This window comes from Castor canadensis, chromosome 12 (assembly GCF_047511655.1).
Source record: "Castor canadensis chromosome 12, mCasCan1.hap1v2, whole genome shotgun sequence".
Lineage (NCBI taxonomy): Eukaryota > Metazoa > Chordata > Mammalia > Rodentia > Castoridae > Castor > Castor canadensis.
In genome coordinates this window covers 60877975-60900918 of record NC_133397.1, presented here as the reverse complement: position 1 = coordinate 60900918, position 22944 = coordinate 60877975, and the positions used below count along the sequence as shown (strand labels likewise).

The 22944-nt window shown below is 34.7% G+C and overlaps 1 protein-coding gene across 16 annotated transcripts in view; it reads left to right on the top strand.

Moving 5' to 3' along the window:
* Window positions 1-21216, top strand: part of Tia1 (TIA1 cytotoxic granule associated RNA binding protein) — a 32351-nt gene extending 11135 nt beyond the window's left edge. For 2 of the 16 annotated variants that reach the window (XM_074049907.1, XM_074049903.1), the window contains 13 exons: window positions 1018-1120; window positions 4336-4434; window positions 4936-4990; window positions 5161-5193; window positions 6436-6523; window positions 9822-9897; window positions 13594-13702; window positions 14087-14182; window positions 14310-14394; window positions 14849-14972; window positions 15983-16128; window positions 17784-17882; window positions 18613-21216. In XM_074049907.1, the coding sequence (XP_073906008.1) occupies window positions 1103-1120; window positions 4336-4434; window positions 4936-4990; window positions 5161-5193; window positions 6436-6523; window positions 9822-9897; window positions 13594-13702; window positions 14087-14182; window positions 14310-14394; window positions 14849-14972; window positions 15983-16128; window positions 17784-17882; window positions 18613-18739 (1155 nt within the window). In that variant the 5' untranslated portion in view covers window positions 1018-1102 and the 3' untranslated portion in view covers window positions 18740-21216. Of the gene's footprint in view, window positions 1-1017; window positions 1121-4335; window positions 4435-4935; window positions 4991-5160; window positions 5194-5803; window positions 5923-6435; window positions 6524-8894; window positions 9132-9821; window positions 9898-13593; window positions 13831-14086; window positions 14183-14309; window positions 14395-14848; window positions 14973-15982; window positions 16129-17783; window positions 17883-18612 lie in introns of those variants that run through there. The other 14 variants (XM_074049904.1, XM_074049908.1, XM_074049905.1 and 11 more) reach the window with 13 other exon arrangements.
* Window positions 21217-22944: the final 1728 nt, after the last annotated feature.

Genomic DNA, 22944 nt, shown 5'->3' with positions numbered 1-22944 from the left:
TCGCCCTTTTTCCACTGATAATGATGTTCAGAGAAAGGTTTCCTATTCTTTTGTGAGCATCTACAACACCTGAAAAGCAATTTGCTCAGGTTTGTTTATTGTATAACCAAAGTCTACGTAAATTGGACACTGTTAGGGAAGTCATAAATCAAAAATTGGGGAAAAATTCTTTTTCAGTAGTAGTATAGAAGTAGGAGCTTGGCACCAGTAACTCATACCTGTAATCCTAGCTACTAAAGAGGCAGAGATCAGGAGGATTGTGGTTTGAAGCCAACCTGGGCAAATGCTTCAGGAGACCCTACCTAAAAAAAACCCAACACAAAAAAGGGCTGGTGGAGTGGCTCAAGAAGTAGGAGCCCCTGAGTTCAAACCACAGTGCTGTCAAAAGGAATATTTGCAATGCTTCCCAGGATTGAGCATATAAAATATTCTGTATATCTAATAGTGGTAAGAATTTTAAAAGGACCTGGGAGTGGTGGTGCATGCCTGTAGTCCTACTTAGGAGGTAGAAGCAGGAGGATCCAAGGTTCAAGGTTCAAGGCCAGCCTGGACAAAGAACCCTATCTCAAAAACAAAATACAAACTGAGCTGAGGACGTAGTTCAAGTGGTAGAATGCTTAGCAAGCACAAGGACCTTGGTTCAGTCCTAAGTACTGCCCCCCAAAAAAAAGGGTGGGGGAGGGTTTCAAATCATGTCTTTCTAAGGTAAGTTCAGAAACTTCAAAACAGGCATCAAGACTGGTTTACAAAATCTTGAGTAAAACACAGTGTATACACTCACACTAGCTTCTCTACGAACAGTGTCTAATGTATTTGCAGATATCCTATTGTACCATTGATTTTGAAAGAGAAATTGAAGTGCTAAACCTTTTAAGCTACTCCCAAGTAATATGGTTTTAGGCAAAGATATGCCTATTCCCAGAATTCACTTTACAGTAAGCAGCTTTGGAAACAAATGCAAAAGAAGCAAAGGTAAAATGGGAAATTGTTTTTTTTTTGTGTGTGTGTGTGTTTCAGATACGTCGGTAACCTTTCCAGAGATGTGACAGAAGCTCTAATCCTCCAGCTCTTTAGCCAGATTGGACCTTGTAAAAACTGCAAAATGATTATGGATGTAAGGGTATTTTACTCAGTTATCTTCTTTTTTGACACATTAATTAAAACCATTATTTACAAAACTTCTTAGTTAATATCTAAATTCAGAGGGATATGAGTGAATTTGTAATTAATCTCTTTTAGTAACTGAGTTTTCTAAGAAGAGAATAGAATTAGTCATTTCAAGAGCAAATTGTGTGTGTATGTGTGTGTCAGTCTCAAGATGCATTGAGGTGCCGGGCACTGGCAGCTCATGTTTGTAATCCTACTTAGGAGGCAAAGATCAGGAGGATCACGGTTGGAAGCCAGCCCAGGCAAATAGTTCTGGAAACCCTATCTCGAAAAACCCTTCACAAAAATAGGGCTGGCAGAGTGGCTCAAGGTGAAGGCCCTGAGTTCAAGCCCTGGTATCACAAAAAATAATAATAATGCTTTGAGGCATAAGAATTATATGTGGCATCAATTGGTTAATCTACAATTTCAGTATCTGCAGTTACACTGGGAAATGGGTAAAAATAGACACTCGATTCAATGAAGGTGTTTTTTTCTTTTTAAAGGTCATAATTTAAGTTTTTCTTGCATTTAGACAATTCCTATCCAACAGACCTTAATGTTTAGAAAATACTTTGAACTTGTACATATAATTGGTGTTAACTCTTACTGATAGCTATAAAAAGGTAAATTTTTAAAATTTAGGGTTTGGGGGTATAGCTCAGTAATACAAGGTTTGGGGATATAGCTCAGTAATAGAGCACTTGCCTAGCTTATGCAAAGTCCTGGGGGGATCCCAAGCACCATGAAAAATAATTAGGTTTTTTTGAGGGGAAATTTTTTTTATTTGCTTTTCTCCCATGGACTTTTCTTCCTATAGGCTTTTGGTTTTCTTTTTTCCAGGAGAGGAAATTTGTTATGTGTTTCTGCTCCTTTCTTTCCGTTTATAGTCCAATTTAACTCTTAAAAAAAAAAAAAAAAACTTTGGTATTTTAAAAAGTAATTGTTTAGCCAATTGACTTGTCTTAGCTCTTAAAATGTTGTGAAATTGTTCTTCTAATGCTTCAGGGTTATCTACTTAAAATATAGATGAAATCAGCAAATGTTTTTATCCTTTACATACTTGTATCACATTTAATATTATTATGCCTTTGGATAAAGCAGAAAAGATCGCTGAACCTACAGACAAGAAAGAGAAAAATAACAGGGGTTTAAAGTCAGTATTTTCTTAATCTCCTTCCTTATCCCAGTAGTGGCATTTATGGGTTTCTTGCCAGTTATTTTAATGCATTCTCACAAATACTCTATAGAAGCCTTTTAAAGAAGCTGTTATTCTCATTTCACCTATGAAGGAATGAGACAAAGCAAAGATGTTAGCTCTGTTGATCTGAATGTAAATCCTCTCCATTAGTTTGTATGCTGCTCTTCTCTCTCCCTGTCTGTTCATATATTTCTGTGGCTAAAGAGCCTTAGGCAAAATTTTAAGGACTGCCTGATTACAGAAAAGATTAGCCTTTGCCATCTTTTTCTTTCTTGGTAGAACTGGGGTTTGAACTCAGGACTTCACTCTTGCAAAGTAGGCACTCTATTGCTTGAGCCATACCTCCGGTCCATTTTGCTCTGGTTTTTTGTAGATGGGGGTCCCAGGAATTATTTTTTCGGACAGGCCTCAAAAGTGTGATCCTCCCTGTCGCAGCCTCCCAAATAATTAGGATTATTGGCTCCTTTGCTACTTTTTATACATTTTGTATTTTGATCACTCAAATACTTAGATTTCTTTTATTATTCAAATGTGAATTCCAGGCTACTCAGTGTAATGTTTACTTTTGTGAATTTTATACTCTATAGTATAAAAAAGCTGCTAATGTATATGTATGCTTAGTTTCTTTTTACTTAAAATTTTTTTTCTGGATATAATTCCTGTTCTTTTTCTTTTTTTTTTTTTTTTTTCCTTGCAGTACTGAGGGTTTGAACTTAAGTCATGCTTGCCAGGCAGGTGCTGTACCACTTGAGCCATGTCCCTAGCCCTATTTTGCTTTATATTATTTTCAGATAGGGTCTCAAATTTAAGCCCATGCCAGTCTGGACCATTGCCCTCCTATTTTGTGCTTCCGACAATAGCTGGTATGACAGGCATGCACTACCATGCCCAGATTGTATTGGTTGAGAACCAATGCAATCTTGAGAGGGTCTTGAGAATTTTTTATCTTGGCTTGTCTCAAACCACGATCCTCCCAATCTCTGCCTCCTGAGTAACTACGATTAAAGGTGTAAAGCTGCCATACCCATCTTCCTTTTGGTTTTAGTTAATAATTTTGGACAGGGTCTCCTGGTTTTGTTTTGTTTTGTTTTTTGTTATTTTTTTCTCTCGGTCCTTCCTCAGATCATGATCCTTCTATTTATGACTCCCACAGAGCTTGGGTCTACAGGTGCATATCATCATGCCCAGCTTACTGGTTGATATGGTGACCCAGGCTGCGCTCAAACCATGATCCTCCCAATCTGTGCTGCCCAAATAACTGGGATAACAAATGTGCCCCACCATTCCTGTCCCTTTTCTCTACTTTTAAGTACAAGCTACTTTTTCTAACCACATTCTAATGTCTGTGAACATTTACCTGTGCCAACTTCTCTAATATATATATATATTTTTTTTACAAAAAACAGTGTAATCCTAGTATATTGAATTTTATGGTAGCCTCTTCCTTCTAAATTTTTGAATTAGTCTCTTTTAGCAGTTATCTTTAGGAGATTAAGGAAAAATGAAATGTTATTTTTTCTTGGGGGGAGGCAGTACTTGGGTTTGAACTCAGGGTCTCATGTTTACAAAGCTGGCAGTTTACCACATGAGCCGTGCCTCCAATTTTTTGTGTAGGGTCTCGCACTAGCTTTGTCTTAAACTTCAGTTCTCTTACCTATGTCTCCTGCATGGCTGGTTTACAAATAGGTGGGTGTCATCATACCTGGCTTATTTTTTGAGATGGGATCTCACTAAGCTTTTTTCCCCAAACCAACCTCAAACTGAGATCCTCCCAATCTCTGCCTCCTAAGTAGCTGAGAGTACTGGCGTGTACCACCACTCCTGGCAAGTGTATACATTTTTCATACGAATATTTACTTGTGGAACAAACTATCCATTCTCCATGGCCTGATAACTAGAGTATATAAAACTTGGCTAGGAATGTTTTAAATTTTAAAATAATGGGAGAATAAAGCTTAAAATTGATTTTTGTATTTCTTCTCCATCAGACAGCTGGAAATGATCCATACTGTTTTGTGGAGTTTCATGAGCATCGCCATGCAGCTGCAGCACTAGCTGCTATGAATGGGCGGAAGATAATGGGTAAGGTAAGCTGTCCTAATTAAAGTAGGTGACTTACACTGAAAAAATTTAAGTTATATATGGTTTTGTTTCCTATTTTGAAGCATTATATTCACTTGCTTGCAAAAGGTCAGTTATTCCTATTTAAAATGGTGGGATAACAGCTTTTAGAGAGATCAGAAGCCTGTGTTTATGTTAGTATTCTTCATGGTGCTTAACATATGATACATAATAAAATATTTCTTGAATTACTGCAGTTTGAATGAAACATCTTGTAACGTTGCAGGCCAGTGGGGAAGGATGAAAAGAAAAATTTATTGATAGCTTTCAAGAAATGTTATTGAACATTAACAGAGTTGTCTAAAGATTTGGATTTGATTTGTAGGTCAAAAGATGAGTATCGAAACTTAGACCAGAACTAGTATCCCATTGAATGCTTCATATACTTTTCCTGTGTGTACATAGAGGCAAATCTGATTTTTGACCTTTATTTTTATAGATTATAAATGTAACAACTTTTTTTTTAGGAAGTCAAAGTGAATTGGGCAACAACCCCCAGCAGTCAAAAGAAAGATACAAGCAGTAAGTATATTTTATACTCTCTGAACGTTTTTTTATTATACCCAGTAGTTTTATTGTAAAGCATATAAGCATCATACATGTTTGCAGTAATGTTTTGATCGTTATCCTAAGATATGATTTAATGTGTTTGTGTTAATAAATTTAAGAACAAATCTAATCTTTGTCATCAGGTAGTACCGTTGTCAGCACACAGCGTTCACAAGGTAATTGTATCTTCTTAAACATAAAATGAAATCTCTTGAAAAGGGTATTCACTAACCAACTGAAGTTTTTTTGTTTGATGTTGGGGGGAGGTGGGAGGGAGGAGTAGTATTTATATTTATCTCTTTGGCAATATTTTCCCCCTTCTTCCCAGTGTTTACCAAGTGTGGCTTGTCCACTATTTTGTTGCTAGTTCAAGTTCTCTGTCCCCCTTGGTAGCAGCTGATGTCTTAGAAATACTTTCACCAACTAAAGGGCAAGATACCCTACTTCATTGAAGTCACCTGGACTTCATATACACATCTTCCAAGTGCTCAAGTTGCTCCTGAAACAGTGTTTCCTGAAGAGCAACCCAAAATGTTGCTTAAGGCCTGCCAAATAGGGGTAACTTTTCTTTCCAAATATACTTTATCAAAACTGATATAGATATATATATCCATTTTAACGTAGTCATCGAACGAGTTTGCATTTTTTAAATGTTTCTTTTTTTGAGAATTGTCTTTTAAAAACAAAAAACTTCAAATATGGGATGGTTATTTCTCTCCAATGCTTTTTTTTAAATGGCTCTGATATAAAGTGAAGGGATTACTGTTTTCATTCTGTTGCCTTCAGTCTTAGTTCACTTGCACATGGATTCACATAAACTGAATGGTGTAATGTCTGGGCAACCAAAACTGTTGGCTTTTGAGAAAACTGTCAAATACTTTAACATCAGTCTGTTGCAATGCAAGGTATTTCTTTGATTGTTCTTCACAAAATATGGTTAAACCAAGTATGTCATGTAGCTAGCTTCAGAAAATTGCCTTAACTAAGGCAAATCTAATCTACATAATTTACAATACCACTATTTTATTGTAATTTGTAATGCCTAAATATAGTGGTAAAATGAATAAAAGTAGATATTCTTAGAATGGTAACTAAGTCTTTAAATTTTTTGCAGAACTGAAACTTGTTGCATATTCAGTTTATTTTTTAGACCAATATAATAATTGACTGTAAATAGAAATAGAAATATGTAAATTTCCAGTTAGCTGTATCAGTTCTTTTAGAAGAATCTTTCCTATATTGTTACTTTGATTTGTTATGCTTAAAATTGATAGGATTTTAATAGAGATAGGATAGTGTTTTATTTATACATTATTGTAATCAAATTATTTTAAGAGCACTTTATTGGATCAATTTTAGTATTTTTTAATTCTAAAGTTCTATTTTTCTTTTCACTTCCCCTTCCTTCCCTTTATAAGATCATTTCCATGTGTTTGTTGGTGATCTCAGTCCAGAAATTACAACTGAAGATATAAAAGCAGCTTTTGCACCATTTGGAAGAATATCGTAAGTAACAGAAGATAAATAAAATGCTTGTGCATAATTTTATGTAAAATTAACTTGAAAATAATTGTTATGTGAATTTAAGTTTTAACACTTAAGTATTGTGTATTATATTGTGTAGAGGTTATTCTAGAAGTTAACAGCCAAAGATTGCTTTCCCATTAATAAACAAACCTTTGATCTTTAATTATCTTTAAATCCTTTTTCAATTAGCAGTAGCTTTAAGAGACATTTGCCATTGGGCATATTATAGCTTCTCATATATGTGCCTTGCTTGCTTGATAATAATCTTTAATAACTTTGTGCTATGACTAAGGAATTATTTGGGAACTTCTAATAGCCTGTATTTTGTTTTAATATAACTTAACAAACAAAAAATCCTTAACAATTCAACCTGAAAAGCAGTTGCTAAATGTTATTTCCTTGGTATGTATTCTTTTTTTTTTTAAATCATTAATAATTGTGCCTTATCATATTTGGTAAAGCACTATCTTCCTTGCAATTGATACTACATCATATATTTTAGGCTTTTTATGAATATCTCACAGTAGCATTTATAATAGAACTTTAATATTTTGAAAAGCATGCAATATTAGAGCAGGAAAAACAAGTTATTTACAATACTTTATAAGGAGTGATTGTTGAATTTAGAAATTTGTTTTATGATTTGGGTTGCTTTTTTATTGTTTCAACTAAAAGAGTACTAGGAAGAATATGCTAGTTGTGGTTTGGTTTGAAGAGATGAATGGCAGAAATGAGATGGGACTAGAAAGTAAATGCCAGGAGCATTGGTGATCAGTTTTTGGAGTTGTGTGTGTGTATGTGTGTTTTGGTTTGTTTTTTTTTTTTTTTTTGCGGTATTGGAGTTTGCATTCAGGGACTACACCTTGAGCCACTCAACTAGTCTTTTTTTAAGAGGGTAGCAATGTGTAGTGAATGATGACAAAAATGTTGAATTTTAAAGGTAGTCACAAGGTTAGAGCTCATAAATGAGGTCTTCTATCAGATGACATTTTTCTATGTGAGACCCTCCTAAGAAAATTAGAGTTTTAATTTCTTCAATATTCCCCTTAATCTGTTTTAGGATTTCAATAATGCCTACCTTCAAATGTCTAGACTTTTGAAGGGTTTTAATCTTTGACCTCTGAAGGCCTCTGTAAATTTGTAAATGCAGAATCTTGTGGGTTTTCATGTTCATGTGGAGAATCTTTGTAAATTTCAACCTATCCTCAGTAGTGGAAAATCCATCAAAAGGCTGTTCTAGGGCTAGAGGTGTGACTCAAGCAGAATAGTGCTTGCCTCACAAATTGTGAAGCCTTGGGTACCACCCAAAAAAAAAGGAAAGATCTTTGCTCTACATCTTTGCTATTCTTCTTAGAAAATCTTTTCAAAGAGAAGTAAGAGTTGAATATATTTCAACATGAACATTTCATGAAGCTTTTAAAAAAAAATATTTTTGTAACTTTGTGAACAAATAAAGTAGCTACTTTGGTAAATATTTGATTTGATTGAAGTGGCTTTTCTGCAAATGAGAATTTTAGTCCGTATTAGAAAAAGATTGTTTAACAACTGGCTAAGTTAAATGACATTCAAGTTTTAGCAACCTCATGACTTTAATTATTAATCAATAATTCCTTTTTTACTTGGTGGTTTGAACTCAGGGCCTTGTCGGCCTTACTTTAATCAATGATTTTGTTAAATATGTTGGCATCATATTTTTAGTCTGTAGATTTTTTTATGGTCCCACAATTGTGGCAAATACTTTTTTTTTTTTCTTGGTAAGGCCTTTAAATTTCCTAATTTTCAGTTGAGTTAATGTATGTTTGAGTTTTAGGCTGTACAAGGAGTTATTGTTCTCAAGTTTAAAAGAACCATTTGGAAATTAATAGCACATTTCCCTGTTTTGTTTGTTTGTTGCTTATTTTATTGTTGTGCTAGGAGACAAATTGATAATTTTATGTTGAAGTGTTCTCATGCTAATCAGATCTTCTCTGTGGGGTGCCTACAACCATGCTTCATTTATGTAAAATGTAAAATAAACAGTGGCCTATTAGAATATTTAGCATAAAAATACAATACTTTCCCTAATTTGCACAGCTTAAACTCTTCTTGAATTTAGGGTAATAGAGCAGATTGTGGTATAGAAGTGAGTGAGTTACAAACTTGAATGCATGTGTACCATACAGGTAATTTAATATTTTTTACATATTGAGAAGTGACTTGCATTAGTTTTCCTTTTCACCAACAGCTCTTTGTCATTTTGACTGCACTTAATAAATCACTCCTAAATTGATCTAAAATATGCTTATGTATACTTTTAATTAATATAAAATTATATTGCATGGCTTTCTGACTTGGGTTTTTGTTGTAAAAGTGCCTGTTTTGTTCATGTGTCCTGAGAGAACAAGCATTGTGACATACCTGGCTAATTTAAAAGCAGATTGCCTGTGAAGCACAATTTGAGTCCCAATTTTTTGAGGTATGGAGTTTTAGCTATCATGGCTGGGTTTTTACTCAATCTCAAATAATAGGGCTCTGATTATTTTGCAGAGTGTCTCTGAAGAATGGACAGAATTGCCCTGGCACAAGCTACGGTTCACAGTGGATAAATGTTGGCGTGCTTTTTTACTTTCTGACTTTTTAAAAAAAAATTTGCTGTTTTATCTTGTAGTTTCCAATCAATCTTAATATGAATACTGTTATAAAATTCAGTATAAAATCTTTTCTTGTATAGTTTAAAACTTAAAAGTGCATATCTAGTATTTTTCTTCAATGATGTAGCATTTCTGCAAATGTCAAGTTCTCAATACCCTAATCCAAATTGGGTGGGATTATAAATTGATCTGAGAAAATGAAATATTTAGTTTAGGGAATATACACTTTCCAATTCATTAATTTTTTTAATGATTAGGTGGAATATGGTATCAAATATTAAATTATAAATTGCATGGTTAAAGGAAGCCATTCATTTAATGTGACTGAGAACCTTCTAAGTGGTTACGTAGTTCATGTGGATAGCTACTTTCACCATGCTTAATATTTAAAAGTTTAAAAAAAAGTTTGAAGTGGAAGGCAGTTTCTGTATAATATATACTTATATTTAAGAAGTAACTGATTTGCATGTCTATACAATTAAGCCTAGTTTGCCAATACATGGTAAATTTTATAGAATAAAAGGTGAATTTACATTAAAGGTTCACTTTTAATGAAGGTGAAACATGAAAATGAGTTATGTATGATTCTCATTTTATATCCAGAAGACACTTTACAAATCTCAGTTTCTGATTGTTTCTGTTTACAGAGATGCCCGAGTGGTAAAAGACATGGCAACAGGAAAGTCTAAAGGATATGGCTTTGTCTCCTTTTTCAATAAATGGGTGAGCTCAATCAGAAGTGCATGTGCAGTACTTTAAGAGTAAAGAATGAGAACAATTTGTTTTTATTTCATCTACCATGTGTTCATTTCACTAATAATTAGCACTTTTACTAGAAGATCTTTCTCCTATTTTGTTCTTTATTCAACATTTATTTAGCACCAGATTTATACAAAGTATTGATAAGCTATTTCACAATATACAAATTAAAAATGTTTAAAATTATCAGCCAAAAGTAGCTATTAAAAAATCTCATGGGGGCTAGGAGTGTAGCTTAGTGGTAGAGTATGTGCTTAACATGCTCCAGGCCCTGAGTTCAAACCCCAGTACCAAAAAAAAAAAAACAACAAAGAAAATCAGCTTTGATTCATATCTCTCTTTTACATTTCCATGTTAATTAAAAAGAAATAAAATGGTCTGATGGACGAGAACTTTATTTTTATATATAGTTGAATTTGAAAACATATATTTTCTTTTCATTCTGTAAACATTATTGACTACAAGTTTGTATAGGCTTGAAATTTCTGGGATTTTCACTGAAAAAGAAGGAAAATACAGTACTGATTACAGAGAGATTTCCATGTATATTGGTAGGTTAAAGACAAATTTGTATAAAAAGGAATGGAACATATATTTGTGTGACATACTTGTATTAGTGTTCTTATTTGTGTTTTCCCCTGCAGAAAACTTATAAAAGGATTTCCTATTATAGGGTAGATGTTGAGAACTAGAAAAGTGAAGCAATAGTCACCGTATTGGACTTACTAATACTTTAACATAAATACATTGCCAATATAAAATACTAAGTATATCTGGGTGCTAATGGCTCACACCTGTAATTGTAGCTACTTGGGAGGCTGAGATCAAAAGGTGGGAGGATCAAGGTTCAAAGACAACGGGGCAAATAGTTGGTGAGAGCCCATCTCCAAAAAAACCAGAGCAAAATGAATTGGAGGTATAGCTCAAGTTGTAGAGCGCCTGCTTTGGAAGCAGGAATCCCTGAGTTCAAACCCCAGCCAAAAATAAGTAAATATATTAATTAATAATAAATACTTTATAAGTATTTATTTTTACTATAATAACTGAGGATTATAGCAGTTCAATGCAGCAGAATCATACTTATAGAAATGCAGGGGTGCATGGTAGAAGAATTTATGTGCCTAAGTTTTGTGGTATCCACCAAGGCGTCATTAACCTTGAATTTTATTGTTTATATTATGATTAGTGGTTGCCTTTGGTAAGTACAAAAGCAATATACTGCTGGAGGTATGACTCAAGTAAGGCTTTGAATTCAAATCCCAATACTACGGGAGTGGGAGAAAGCAATGTACTTTCTGGTTTATAGTACTTTAGAATGAGCCATTGAAAGTTTTTCATAGTTGGAGGTGGTGGTGCAGGCTTATAATCCCAGCACTGTGGAGGCCGAAGTAGGAGGATCACAAATTCAAGGCCATCCTGGGCTGTATAGTGAAAATCTGAACCTGTTTCTACAAAAAAAAAAAAGCCAAGAATGTGCTCAGTGCCAAAATTCTTACTTAATCATTCGTGAGGACCTACATTCCATCCCCAGCATGCAAAAGTAATTTTTTTGAAATGATGTTTTATTTTAGAAAGGCTTTTCTTACTTTAGTAAATGGAGTATTTGAAATAGTTGTCATTTCTTGATGACTATAAGTCATAGTTGTGACTATTACTTATTTTGATACGCTATAATTTAATGGCTCCTTCTAGGTTTTAAAAAATACATCTCTTTACAATAATTCCAGATAAATTGTCTTGTCTTCTAGTTTTTGTGTGTACTTACATTTACCTAATGTCTGATTACTCCTAAAAACTTTTACTGTCCTAGATATTTACTATAACTTGCTGATAATCATTTCCTAAAATTTATAATCTACATAAAAATTTTGCCATAAAAATTTTTATATGGCTCTAACTAGTTAGGCAAGAGAGTGTAAAATGTAAGACTGATCAGCTGTTCTCACAGCAGTATTATATCTTTTGATAATATTGTTTAAATGTATCATGGTATAGCTATCATCTTTCCTATATGAAATGAAACTGTCTTCTAAAAAAGCAGAAAATCCTGTGAAGAAAGTAAACCTGTGAGATTGGGAAAGACCTATAAATTCAAAGAAAAGTTGGAAGTGATAAAACACCTTGATTGGCAAAAAGATACCAGCTCAACCATGTACATGTCCCCTCTACCAAATAGATTACTGTTCTTGAGATGGGAAAGTAAAAATTACAGCAAATGTAGTTTTTTCTTCTTCATTGATAATCACTGGATAATATTTTGGAAAGGTAGAAAAATACTTTATCCAATGTATTGATAACCATAACTGGTATAAGTTTCTTAGAGGACTAATTCACATGTTTTTTAGTGTACATTAATAGAATTTAGGAAAAGATTGGGGATTTGGGTGGGCTAGAAATTCATTTTTCCCATTTGAGATTATGGAAAATGTAGGATTTTACTGTTTTTAAAAGCACTACTGAATCCATATTTAGTAGGAACTAGAATTGAATGGTCTTCATTTAGATGTCTCACAGCCATCTTAAACTTACCATGTCTTTTTTTTTTTTTCTTTTTGTAGTACTGGGGATTGAACTCAGGGCCTTGCACTTACTAGGCAAGTGTTCTACCACTTGAGCCACACGTCCAGCCCACCATGTCTTAGATGGAGCTCTTGTTTATTCTTTGACTGTACTCCTTTCCTCCCTCCCAGTCTACCTCTTCATTTCTGTAAAAGCTAGAATTGTCTTCAAGTAGGAACATAGGGGTTATGTTTGATTAGTCTCCTTTGCTTACTTTGTCTTCCCCCATCCCATCCTCTTGACTCTTCCTTTAGGTTATATCCATTACTACCACACTACTACTGGCCTTTTATGAGACATTTTATAATGTCTTGCTTTTATACCCATCTTCCTAAACCATTTGCCTCCTTGCACTAACAGTGACCTCAAAATAGATCAATCTCAGGCTGAAGGTGTAACTCAGTGCTTTAGTGTTTGCCTAGCATGCATGAGAGCCTGGGTTCAATTTCCAATACTACAGAAAAGTAAAATAAAAAATAAATTAAAACAGATCAGTATCTTACTTAATAAAACATACAATCTTACCAGGTGCTAGTGATTTCACTGCTGTAATCCTAGCTACTTGGGAGGCTAAAATCAGGAGGATTGTGGTTTAAGGCCAGACTGAGCAAATAGTTTGTGAGACCCTATTTCCAAAATAACCACAGCAAAATGGACTGGAGCTGTGGCTCAGATAGTAGAGTGCTTGGTTTGCAAGTGTGAAACCCCAGTCCCACCAAAAAACAAAAACAAAAAGCCTTTCAGTTATGTTCTCTGGCACCCTTCCTTTTTGCTCACTTAGATTCTGCTCATACTAGTCTTCTGCCCATTCTTCTTTCAGACATACCACGTTTTTTCTTGCCTACCATTCTTTTTTGTTGTTTTTGGCAGTACCCTAGCTGTTAATTAACTTAGTGCCTAGAATTTGGTAAGGGCTCAATACTTAACTGGGTGAATGAGAAACTGAAAATTGTCACTAACAGGCTTGTCGGGCTATATAAAACAGGATTTTCCTTGCTAATAAACTTAGTTGCTCCACGAACTTTATGATATCTACTGCTAAAATTTGTTTGTAACATCCACTAATTGTGGCTTCTTTGTCATTTCTAATGTGCGGAACAGGATGCTGAAAACGCCATTCAACAGATGGGTGGCCAGTGGCTTGGTGGAAGACAAATCAGAACAAACTGGGCAACACGAAAGCCTCCAGCTCCAAAGAGTACTTATGAGTGTAGGTGTATTGGAGAAGAAAAGGAAATGTGGAATTTTGGAGAAAAATACACTAGATTTTAAATGTTAGAGCTGTTCCTGGAGACTTATTGCAGAAATAGAAGCAAATCAAGACTGCTATTCAAAAATGTACTTAGTTTTCATTTTTGTAACTTTAATAAGTTATATTATCTCTAATGTCAAGTCTCCTATTAAATAGAGAATACTGAGTAATTTTTTTAGATATTCTTGGGGGGAGCTTAAAGAATTTAAATGTAATACGTATTTTATAAGCATTTTGATCAAAGTAAATATTGCTATTACAGTAATATAATTCATGCTACTTTCCATCTTCTGAACATTGTATTTAATGAACTGAAGATACAAAACATGTTTTTCTCCCCAGCAAACACAAAACAGCTGTCATATGATGAGGTTGTAAATCAGTCTAGTCCAAGCAACTGTACTGTATATTGTGGAGGTGTTACTTCTGGGCTAACAGGTATGGGAGCTTTGCCTGTGTGGCATCGTAACACTGACTTTTAAACTGAGAAGCTGAATATTTGTAGATTTTTAATATAACTTAGTGTGGTTTCTTTTGTTTTTGTTTTGTTTTTTTCTCTTAACAGAACAACTAATGCGTCAGACTTTTTCTCCATTTGGACAAATAATGGAAATTCGAGTCTTTCCAGATAAAGGATATTCATTTGTTCGGTAGGGGTAGTTCCTTACAAAACTTTTTTCCTCCCCAAATAAATTTTGAACACTTAATACAGTGATTTTCTGAAGAATGAACCATTAGCTACCTGCAGTCCTAGATACTTGGGAGGCTGAGGCAGAGCATATTACGTATTTGCTGATACAGTTTTGTAATTTCTTTCTTCCCATACATGGGCAACAAAACATTAAAGTTTTTCCAAAAATACAAGGTCTTTGGTAAAAGCAAAGAAAATATGCCATTTCAATTTAGTTATTATTTTTTTATGTGTTACTAGGGTGCCATTATTGATTATTTTTTTGTGAGCTGCCGGTTTTTCCTCAGGCTCGCTTTGGTTCTTTTTTTCCTCCCAGAACATCTGTTGAATTTGTCTGGATTTTTACAAGTAGGTTTTCCTCACAAATATTTAAAATAATTTATCTTGGTGATTCCTAATATTGTTTTCAATAGGTTCAATTCCCATGAAAGTGCAGCACATGCAATTGTTTCTGTAAATGGTACTACCATTGAAGGTCATGTTGTGAAATGCTATTGGGGCAAAGAGACTCTTGATATGATAAACCCCGTGCCACAGGTGAGACAGTCCTTGACTTTGGGACATAATTGCTGGGCTAATAATAAGGTTATTTAAACATGAAAATTGTTGATAATCCTTATTAATAAGTTTTAAGCTCAATTCATAGTATATAAGGGCTCTTCCTACGTGTATTATAGTTCCAGAGTGGTGTTTCATGGATTGCAGTGGTGACATGATGAGTGTAACCGCCTCAATTGACTCATGCTCACACAGTGGATTTTAAAATGCTCCGACAAACCTAACAGGGTATTAAATTTTTTTTAATACTTGGTAGATTTATTCATAAATAACTTGGAGAACCCAAAAGCATGCTTGACTCAAGTCAATAAAAGATAATAGCTATAAATATTTAGGCCTTTCACATTTTCTTCCAGATTTTGCTGTTTATTGTTTCTTCAGTCAGTGTTAGTGGTTCAAACGATCCCACAAAGATTTCTGTGAGGAAGTTATAAATGGAGCACAGAGGTGGGAGGAAGAAAATCCTAAGCTATGTAGACATTTTACATAAACAATATAAGAATAAGTAATCTTTTTTTATCTTTCTGATCTAAAAGGAACAATTGTGGATAGTTTACCAAACTTAAACATTATGTTAAGTTTAATATTTATTACTCGGGAATTTCCTGCTGCTTTGCAAAGGCTATGTCATTTAGAGTATGATGTAGTGTTATAGCAATATAACCTCACCTTTTGACTTCAGTCTTTTTTTAGTTTGTTTTGTTTTTGTGTGATACTGGGGATCAAATTCAAGGCCTTACATATTCTAAGCAAGCACTGTAACACTGAGCTACATCCTCAGCCCTATCCTGTCCTTTTTTTAAAAAAAAAAAAAAAAAAAAACCTATTAATTGTACAAAGGACCTATCCTGTCATGTTAATTGTAATGATACCCCTGTTTTGATAAACTGTGGTATATTAGGACTGTGTATATATGTGTGTGTATAGAAATATACACACAGATAATTTAAAGTACTACTAAATTATCTGTTTGTAATTTTACTTAATAGCAAAATCAAATTGGATATCCACAAGCTTATGGCCAGTGGGGCCAGTGGTATGGAAATGCACAACAGATTGGCCAGTATATGCCTAATGGTTGGCAAGTACCTGCATATGGAATGTATGGCCAGGCGTGGAACCAGCAGGGATTTAAGTAAGCATATTTGATCTTTTTTATTATTAACCTTGGGGAGGGGTGGCTCAAGTGGTAGAATGCCTCCTTTGCCAGCACAAAGCCCTGAGTTCAAACCCCAAATAATTAAAAAAAAAAAAAAAAATTCTCCCTTCCGTTATTAATCTTGGAAAATCTCAAAAGAAATTTTAAGTAATGAGTAAGTAATGTGGCTCCAAGCATAACTCTATAGGCTTACTTTAGAGTGGTTCTTAATCTATAGTTTTAAGTATTTCTCTTTAAAATTTTGCCTTGAAGGATTGGGGTCATACAAATTTGGTAATATTTGATAATGAATCATCTGTTTTTTAGTAAGAAGTACTTAATAGTTGTTAAACTTTTCATCTGACTTAATAGACAGTTGGCCATGCTTAGATACACATTTTTTTCACAGAAAAGAAAAACATTTGTTAGCATTTTTTAAATTAGTGATTCTGGGATTTCAACTAAGCACTCTTACCACCTGAGCCACACCTCCAGTCCCCATTTGTTAGCACTTAATAAACCTCACTCCACATGGCTTTTACCTACCAGGAGACAGTTCCCAAACCCCCTTCATCTTGTCCTTGTTTTTCTGCTAAAGAATTCAGCCTTTCTGATAACAGGCTGCTTTAGGATCTTTCCCTTTCCCAGAAGTGTATAGTCCTTCATTTGGAGCCCATCAGTGATGGAAGCAGCTGCAGTCTTTTATTTGCTAGCATTGCTTGTGTCTACTCATTGACAGAGGCCTATAATTTAAGACTGACAGTTGCAAGACTCTCTGGTTCCTCATTAAGTGGTGATACCTTATACCAACTCAGTGACATTTGTTGAAGTCGATCCTGTGATGGCATGCAACCAGACCTTAACCTGGCTGCTCCAGTGCTTCTGGTGTTTGCCATTGCAACTCTGACCATGCTCATGGCCTTGAAGTTTCTCTGGCCCTGTTCTTCCTCAGTCTGATGGCTTATCAGCAGCCTAAACAAAATAACAATACACTTATTTTGATGTATTCATTTTGCTTTTTTTCTGTGCAAAAGTGTTTATTCATACATTGTCATATTGCAAGCTTCCTTATATACCTGAAGTACTCCATTTTACTTTCATTTCTGAAAAACAAAATGTAAATAAAAATATTTTGCACTTTAAAAAATAATCTTAGATTTGTAATGTTGAAAAGTATGCATTTACATATGCTAATAATTGTTTTAATTTCTTTGAGTGATACAAATACTTTTTTTTGTAGTTCTGGGGATTGAACTCAGGGCCTCAATCTTGCTAGGCAAGTGCACTACCACTTGAGCCATGCCCACGCCCCAGTGGTAAATGCTAGTTCTTGAAGCTTGTAGTGATACTAGATTGTTGATCCTGAGTTTTTATCCTGATGAAGTCAAAGATTGAAGATGCCAGACCAGGAGTCAATAGTAAAGCAAGCACAAAGTTTATTAAAAGGATAGCAAAGCATCTTAATGGTGGGACTTAGTGAAAGAGCTAAGTGGTAGAATAGCTGAAGTATGTAGGGTAATAAAGGGCTCTAATTGGCTTAGGTCCAACTATTTTACCTTGAAACTACATTTGTGATTGGTTGGCACCTAGTCAACTTCTCACTAAATCCATCCACCTGTCTGTCCCTCTCCTTATTGAACTGGACATTCCAGGAGGGTGTGGTCAGCTCATCCTAGCCTTGGAAGTTTGCCCAACTCGTCCTGGCCTTGGGGCCCACTACCCATATTGTGCAGCTGCATCTTATTATTTTGGTAAGGGGTTTGTTATTTCTCTGTGAAGCTTTGTTGTTTCCCACACCTCTTTCGATGTCTGCTTTAAAGTGCCTCTCTCATGCAAAATGGAGTCACCTCTGTCATTACTTCCCTTACAGTTGGACTCTAAATATTTTGGTTTTGTTTTTTGATGGTATTGGAATTTAAACTCAGGGTCTTGCACTAGGCAGGCGCTAAATGCTAGTTTTTATTTTATCAAATGATAGCATTTCTTTCAAGTAGTGGCTTAATCCACATATGTCCATTCTACATGGAAGTGGATGGGTTTCCTTTCTGATATAGGAGATGTGTTTTTCTGAGAAAAATGTTTGTAGGTTAAAGGTATTTTTTTTAATTTTTATTTTATTCATATGTGCTAAAGGTACTTTCTTAGCCATAACTTCTAACGAAATTAAACTGCCCAAATTGAACATGTTGATGCCTGCTTTTTTTTTTTTTTTTTCCCTGACGGTTCTGGGGTTTGAATTCTGGACATCACTCTTGCTAAGCAGGCGCTCTACCACTTGAGCCACTCCATCAGCTTGAGACGTCTGCCTTTAAGAGAAAAAACTTACTTTCGCCTTTGCTTTCCCTGGTATAACCATTACTATATTTGGGTTTAAGAAAAAGTATGCTGCTCATGTCCCGTATACTTGTTATTTGTCTTGGCATGACATAGCTTTAACCAGTGGATTTCCCTCCCCTGTGCTTCTTTCACATTCTCTACCAGTCAGACACAGTCTTCTGCACCTTGGATGGGACCAAATTACGGAGTACCACCACCTCAAGGGCAGAATGGCAGCATGTTGCCCAGTCAGCCTGCGGGGTATCGAGTGGCAGGGTATGAAACCCAATGAAAATGGACTCCAGCATCTAAAGCCAGTGGCTTGAGGCTACAGGGAGTGTAGTGAAGCCGTTGTTTACTTAAAAGATTTATCTAACAGTCAGTGCAAATGTCAGATACAATGTATTTATTTAAGAGATTCATTTTTAAATCATGAAATTACTTATCATCCACACTGTTTGAAAAAGAAACAAGATGCTGGATGTCTGCCAATTTTTGCCTTCATTATCTTTTTTGATAAAGTTTCTCAGATCCTTGTTTCAAATACAAATGCAGGGATTGCTGCCACTTTTAAAAATTAAGAGGCAGAAAATTGCACAATGTTGAACTTTTTTCACTAAAGTAGCGTGCAGTTCTAGTTTGCATTCCTGGTATGATTTAAAACATGTAATATAAAGATGCAAAAAGAGAAAAACCAAACCTGTGCAAAGTCTGGAAGGTCTTTGTAATCTTCAGCTTGTGCACAATTTTGTTTTAGGTTAAAAAAATAAACAGACATTGTTTGAGCTGTCCTATCTCCTCTGTTATCCCTTTGGAGTTTTTAAATATAAATAGTTTACATCATTTTTGTATCTACATTTTTTCACAAATTTGTCCTGCCTTATTAAAGTTCTGTACAATACACTTAAATGGAAAAGAATGATGTTCTCTTAGATTGAAAATTTTTCTCAGATGGATTGATAATTGTATTCATCTTGTGTTTTATATATGAGAAGGTGCCTCAAGAATTCCCTGTTGGATTTGTTTAAATGATTTTTATCTTCTGTGATAAACTTTGCTGTGTACCAGGAACTGTAAAAACAAAAACTAAAATGTGATAAGTTTTTATACCATGTCAGTTTCATCTGTCAACTTCTACATTTACATGTACTATTTCATTATGTAAAATGTTTTAGCAAGTTAATATTTTGCACAGTTAGCAAACTTTGTATGTAATTTTCTTAAAGGCATCATTCATAGTTGACATGAGATTTATAAGGTTTTAAGTTGTTTGCATGTGGATATCAAATACACACTTTGGTAGTCTTTGAATACAGTCATCCTGCTCTTGTTTTTCAAGAATTTTGAGACAAAGTTGTATGTAAAAAGAATATATTAACTTGCTGTTTTCTAGTTAGATTTACTTAAAAAGAGTAAATCAACTTAATTTTAATATGTACAAATGATAGCTGTGAAACTGTAGAAATTCTTATGTCAGGCTTGGGATTCATTGTGAACCTCCAAAATTAGCCTGAAGGACCAGCCGGGCAAAGCATTTTTTTTTTTTTTAATGTTCAGAGGCCAAAAGATGAACAAAACAAACAAACAAAAAAACCCTTGAAATCCTACCTCCTTAAATAGCCTTCAAAGAAGAGAATCCTCAGTGCAATCATTATTTTGATTCTTTTGGTACCTGTTTTCTTGGAGTTCCCAAATTTATTATTTTGGGGTAGCTCTGAGCAGTAAGAGGTTTAATCTTTGATGGCATTATTCTAGTTTTGAGATTTCTATTACATTTCAGAGTCTTAGAAGAGTTGTGGGACTTTGGTTTTGTTTTGTTTTTAGTGAAGGTCACAAACCTCCTCCTCCTTGACTCAATTGGTGGTTTTTAAGACCTTCAGAGAGCTCCCAGCATTTTATTTAAGAACAGAAAAGGCCCTCGGAATCATCAGTTTCCTGGCCTATGTTCTAGGTAGGAGCAAATGATTCTAAGCTGGTCTCTAAGCCAGTACCCTTGTAAACCAGAGCCTAGGAAAGACAGCTCTAAGTGCATAATTCTCTGGAGCTGAATTCTATGCAGTCATACTGATGTTTCATTAAGTCACTGTGTATTTTTAAGTATTGAAACATTAAAATTTGCTTTATGGAAGATGAGTAAATTTTTTAAATAACTTGCAAATTTTATTTCTTAACATCTACAGATCAGGGCATGTAACCAAAATTAGGTTAAACTAAATACTCAAAAACAATCAGGAAGGTATTTTTAGATTTCTATTTTAGGACACTCATGATTTTTCTCTTACCAAAAAAAGATTTTCTATCCTGTACATCTCATGGACTACAGGGTAATCTGTTTGGACATAAAATTTAATCTGAACAAAAGTATAGTTTTCCTTTCATTTTGACTATTTCAATTAATAACAGTTTTCATTAGCCAGTATATTTTGTTGCTGACAAATCGTAAAATGTACATTCACTTCTTTTTGAGAAGAAAGTGGTGCCAGTGTTCATGTTGGAAAGGTTACTGCTGAACAAATTCACATTCAGGAACATTGCTTACTTTGGCTTAAATCTTAGTGATAAAATTTTTTCAATAAAAAAAATCATACTGATATTAGTATCAGGTAAGGAAATTAAAGTTTTTTAAATGATTTCATTCTCTGCAATATGCATTCAGATTTTATTCTGGTACTGTAAAGAACCTGAAGTAATTCACTCTCAATGGGTCGTTAATCCAGTATTCTTTACCCTGACTGTTTGGATATTAAAGTTCTTTTATGTTTTCTATAACCTGTGGGATCTTCTTGCAGTGATTCTTGTGTGTGAGAATTTTTTTTATCTAGCCATATTGTTATATTCACTCAGATATTTGTTAATATTTTTAAAGCTTATTCCAGAAACCATGTTTTACATTGGGTTACTATTTAATACCACTCTGTTCTGCAGACTTAACTAATTATGAAATCAAGGTCTCATTTTCATTATTGATAATATGAAAATGAGATTCACATCCTAGTTTTGATCATCTTCCTTTTATATGTGTGATAGGATTCTGTTCCATTTTTAAAGAACTAGATTGGATTTACAAAGGGAGTAGATAGATTTACAAAGTGTTGTAGGATGCTCCTGAAGTTAAAGTTCAATTAGAAAGGCAAAAATGTGTATATAGGAAATAAAAAAGTAAACCTTTATAAATGAATGCTGACTTATGAGAACTAATATTTCTTCTTCTCTCTTTTCTTTTTTTTTTTTTGGCAGTACTGGGGTTGGAACTCAGACTCTCATGCTTACTAGGCAGGCACTCTACCACTTGAGCTACTCTGGCAGTCCTGTTTTAATTGGGTATTTTCAAGATAGAGTCTAGAGAACTCTGCCTGGGGCTGACTTCAAACTTTTATCCTCCTGATCTCTGCCTCCCAAGTAGCTAGGATTTCTTTTAAGTATCTTTAATAGACACCTTGGGTTTCCTTCCATTATTAGAAATACTTGCTTTATTCAAACTGCTGTGTGCAGCATTGGCTTCAGAAATGAGTTTTTGGGTTTTTTTGGGGGGGTGGTTGGCCAAGATTGACAAGTAATTATTGTTTCTAAAGTTGGGGGTCAGAAGGGGAGGGGCAGGGGGGAGAAATGGCCCAAACAATGTATGCACATGTGAATAAATGAATAAAAAAAAAAAGTTGGGAGTGAAGGACACGTTAAACCGTGTGCCGCCAGCTCATGCCTGTAATCCTAGCTATTTGGGAGGTTGAGACCTCAAGGCCAGCCTGGGCAAATAGTTTGAGAGCTTCCCTTCTCCAAAATACCCAGATCAAAATGCACTGGAAATGTGGCTCAAGTGGTAGAGTACCTGCTCAGCCTGGAGTTTAAACACCAGTCTCCGAAAAAAGGTACTAAGCTATGCTATCCAGAAAGTAGGGACAATCAGAAAATAAATAAAAAACAAAGTAGGGACAAAACACAATTCTGTATGCTGTATAAATGAGATCCTTTGCTCCCTATCCTCACTCAGCTGTTGAATACCAACAGCCAGATGTATACTCACCAGCAAGATGTTGGAGGATCCTGTGGAAAAACTAAATGACTCCCAAGAGTAAAGACAGGTGTCGTTCAAGGGTCTCCAGAAGAAAAAACCAACTGGCCACCAATCCCACTACAGTTGAGGTGTGCCAGCCAATAAGCTCTGCCAACATACATCTTCCAAACAGGTTTTTGGTGTTTTATTTATTTTTCGTGGGACTGGAGTTTGAACTCAGGACTTCCAGCTTGCAAAGCAGGTGCTCTAAGACTTCAGCCACACCTCCAGCTCTGGTGTTTTATTTTAATAGTCACACCTATATATCCCCAGAAATTTGAAGACAAGACTATTTTAGTTATAAACATAAAGTAATTCTCAAAAATCAGGAAATTTCAGAGAACCATAATATCTTTAGGCAGATACTATAGTCAAGAAATTAGGCCACCTCTGGTACAATAACAAAAACAAATATAGACTGGAGGTGTGGCTCAAGTGATAGAGTG